This window comes from Lathyrus oleraceus, chromosome 1, assembly GCF_024323335.1.
Source record: "Lathyrus oleraceus cultivar Zhongwan6 chromosome 1, CAAS_Psat_ZW6_1.0, whole genome shotgun sequence".
NCBI lineage: Eukaryota > Viridiplantae > Streptophyta > Magnoliopsida > Fabales > Fabaceae > Lathyrus > Lathyrus oleraceus.
The window spans coordinates 24,944,144-24,947,085 of NC_066579.1; the positions used below are offsets into that span (position 1 = coordinate 24,944,144).

General features: G+C 32.6%; 1 protein-coding gene across 1 annotated transcript; it reads left to right on the forward strand.

Moving 5' to 3' along the window:
• Positions 1-1,322: 1,322 nt before the first annotated feature.
• Positions 1,323-1,808, forward strand: LOC127088083 (uncharacterized mitochondrial protein AtMg01250-like). The gene has a single exon (XM_051028999.1). The coding sequence runs from the start codon at positions 1,323-1,325 to the stop codon at positions 1,806-1,808; it is 486 nt and encodes a 161-aa protein (XP_050884956.1).
• The last annotated feature ends 1,134 nt before the right edge of the window (positions 1,809-2,942 follow it).

The window sequence follows — 2,942 nt, forward strand, 5'->3', positions numbered from 1 at the left end:
TTTTTCTGAAACAAATGCATAGCTGGAAACGAAACAAGAGTTCCTAAAATAAATTTTCTTAGACAGTCAGATATGATAGCTAAATATTCAGAGAATCTTCAGATATCTCATAATAAAATAAGTCTTCCAAGAAGTAAAACAAAACCTGCAAAGATGTCTGATCAACATGTCATGACATCTTTCTCAACATCTTGTTGTGATACAAGTTTTAACAAAATTGCTGCCAATGATTAAACCACAGACCTAACAAAAAAGATAAAAATAAAGATTACAAAAAGAAGATAATGGAGATGGAGGCAAAAGACAAAATGATAAGGAACTTCAAGAAGGCGTCAACTAAATCAAATCAATTATAATTGGTTATCTCAACATCAGAGAGAGGGGGGATTTGTTGAAATGTAAGAGAATTAGCCAAGTTATAAGTTTAGGTAAAGCGGATATTTTCCTCATTCAAGAATATAAAATCAAGTATGTAGATTCATCAGTTGTTTGTAGCTTATGAGGTCAGGAGAAGGTGTGATGGTATTATGTAAGTTCCATAGGGAAGTCGGGAGGTTTGATAATGTTGTGGAAGGAGAGTTTGTTAAAACCCATCTTGAGTTTCAAGGGAGTTGGATATCTGGGCATCAAATTCAAATGGAAGGACAAGTTCTAATATGTAGTAAATGTGTATTCCCTTTGTAATTTAGTGCAAAATATGAGAGGTGAAGGAAGAGGTTCGGAGGCATTTCAGTGAAAAGTTCAAGGAGTTAGATCACAAAAGACCTCAACTTGAAGGTATTGATCTAACAGTTCTATCTCATTCTGAGAGGTGTTATCAGGAAGATCATTTTACAAAGCATGAAATTCAAGAGGCGGTTTGGGGCTGTGAGGGGTCGAAGAGTCCGAGTCCGGATGGCTACAACTTTTATTTAATCAAAAAGTGTTGGCATTTCATGAAGGAAGACTTTGTTAGGTTCATTAATGAGTTCCATAGAAAGGCTAAGATATCAAAATCAATAACCCCTTATTTCTTAACTTTTATCTCTAAGAGTAAAAGTCCTAAGAGATTAACGATTATCAACCAATATGCTTAGTAGGGTGTTTATACAAGGCGTTGATGAAACTTTTAGGTTTGGGATCGAAAAGTGTATTGGGTTCTTGATCACAAATTTCCAAAAAACTTTTGTTTTAGGAAGATAACTTTTAGATGGTGTTCTCGTTGCCAATGAGGTGGTGGACTATACTTCTTGAGGAAAGAATGAGTGCTTACTTTTCAAAGTCGACTTTGAAAAAGCGTACAATCGAGTGAGTTGGCATTTTCTTAGATATATGCTGAAAAAATGGGGTTTAGTAGCTTGTGGTTATCTTGGATAGAAGCGACCATCTTTTCAAGTCATATGTCGGTGTTGGTTAACGAGAGTCCAACGAAGGAATTTGCAGTAGGAAGGGGCGTAAGGCAGGGTGATCCTCTATCACCCCTTAGTTTTGTTATCTTGGTTGAAGGGATATCGGGGTTGATGAGGAAGGCAAAAGAGGTTAGAGAATTTAGAGGCTTTATGATAAATGGCAGGAGTAAAGTTGAAATGCTTCAATTTGTTGATGATACGTTGATTATTGGAGAAGGGAATTGGTCAAACGTGTGGGCTATTAAAGTAATATTGAGAGGATTTGAGCTAGTTTCAGGGATGGAAGTTAACTTCAACAAAAGTAGAGTGATAAGAATAAATTTAAGCAACCATTTTTTGAATTCAACAGCAAATATTTTATCTTGCAGGGTTGAAAATAAGTATTTTTCCTTTCTTGGTATTCCAATAGGAGCCAACTAGAGGAGAATCAAGATGCGGGAACCTCTCTTGGCCAAATTAAAATCAAGATTGGAAAAGTGGAAAGGGAGATTGTTATCTTTCGGAGTAAGAATTATGGGCCAGTTTATTTTAACTTTAAAAAAATAGATTTTTTCTTTGTATTTTTGAAAATGAATTCTACAAAAATGTTTTTCAAAATATTACAAGTTTTTCTAAATTTGATTTTTATAAATTAAAAGATTGAATTGTTTATTCTATAACATAAATATACATTATTGAAGATCAAATCATAGTCAAAATCACAATTTTTTCAAAAAGTTGTATCTTAAAAATGATTTTTATGAAAAGTTATTTGAAATAACTTCAAAATTAAGTAATTTTTTTGAAAATTTGATATCCAAAAAATATTTCGATAAAATGATGAAATATCTAAAATAACATTTTAAGAATAACTATTCAAATCAAATTTTCATTTGAAGCTTTTATAAAAAATTCTTTATAAATTTTTTTTACACTAAAATATGTAATACTATAAAAATCATTTTTAAAAAAAACCAAAACAAACGGGTCTTATATTATTAATTAAAATCACTTTTATGCAGCTTGTCGATATTTTGGTCTTCTTTTTATAAAGTGCCGGTGAAAATATGGAAATACATAGAACAAATTCAGTAAAGATGATAGTAGGAGAATTCATTGGGTTGGCTGGAATCAAGTGTGCAAATCGATTGGTATAGGAGATTTAGGGGTGAAGAGAATAAAATATTTCAACTTAGCTTTGATGATAAAATGGAGATGGAGGATTTTAGTGGAGAGAGGAAATACTTGCTCGTATTTTTTGAGGAAAAGATATGGAAACATAACTCATCAAACATTGACCGGTGAAAGCAGAAGTTTCAAGATTCCGAAATCATCTTGGTGGAAATATTTAATTAAGCTTCGAAAGACAAACGTTTTGAATGATTTTGATTTTGTAGGAAATGTTAAATAAAATGTTGGAAATGGGATTAATAGTCCATTTTGGACTGGAAAGAGCAACCTAAAAAATCTATTTCCGGATTTATACAACAGGAGCAGCAAGAAGGAGGAAGTGGTGAAAGGCATGGGTGGCATGAGCAGAGATGAATGGAGGTAGGGGGATTTTAGAATTTTGGA

Bases quoted from the DNA above. Each gene is read 5' to 3' on its own strand.
- LOC127088083 (XM_051028999.1), top strand. From the start codon at position 1,323: ATGGGGTTTAGTAGCTTGTGGTTATCTTGGATAGAAGCGACCATCTTT.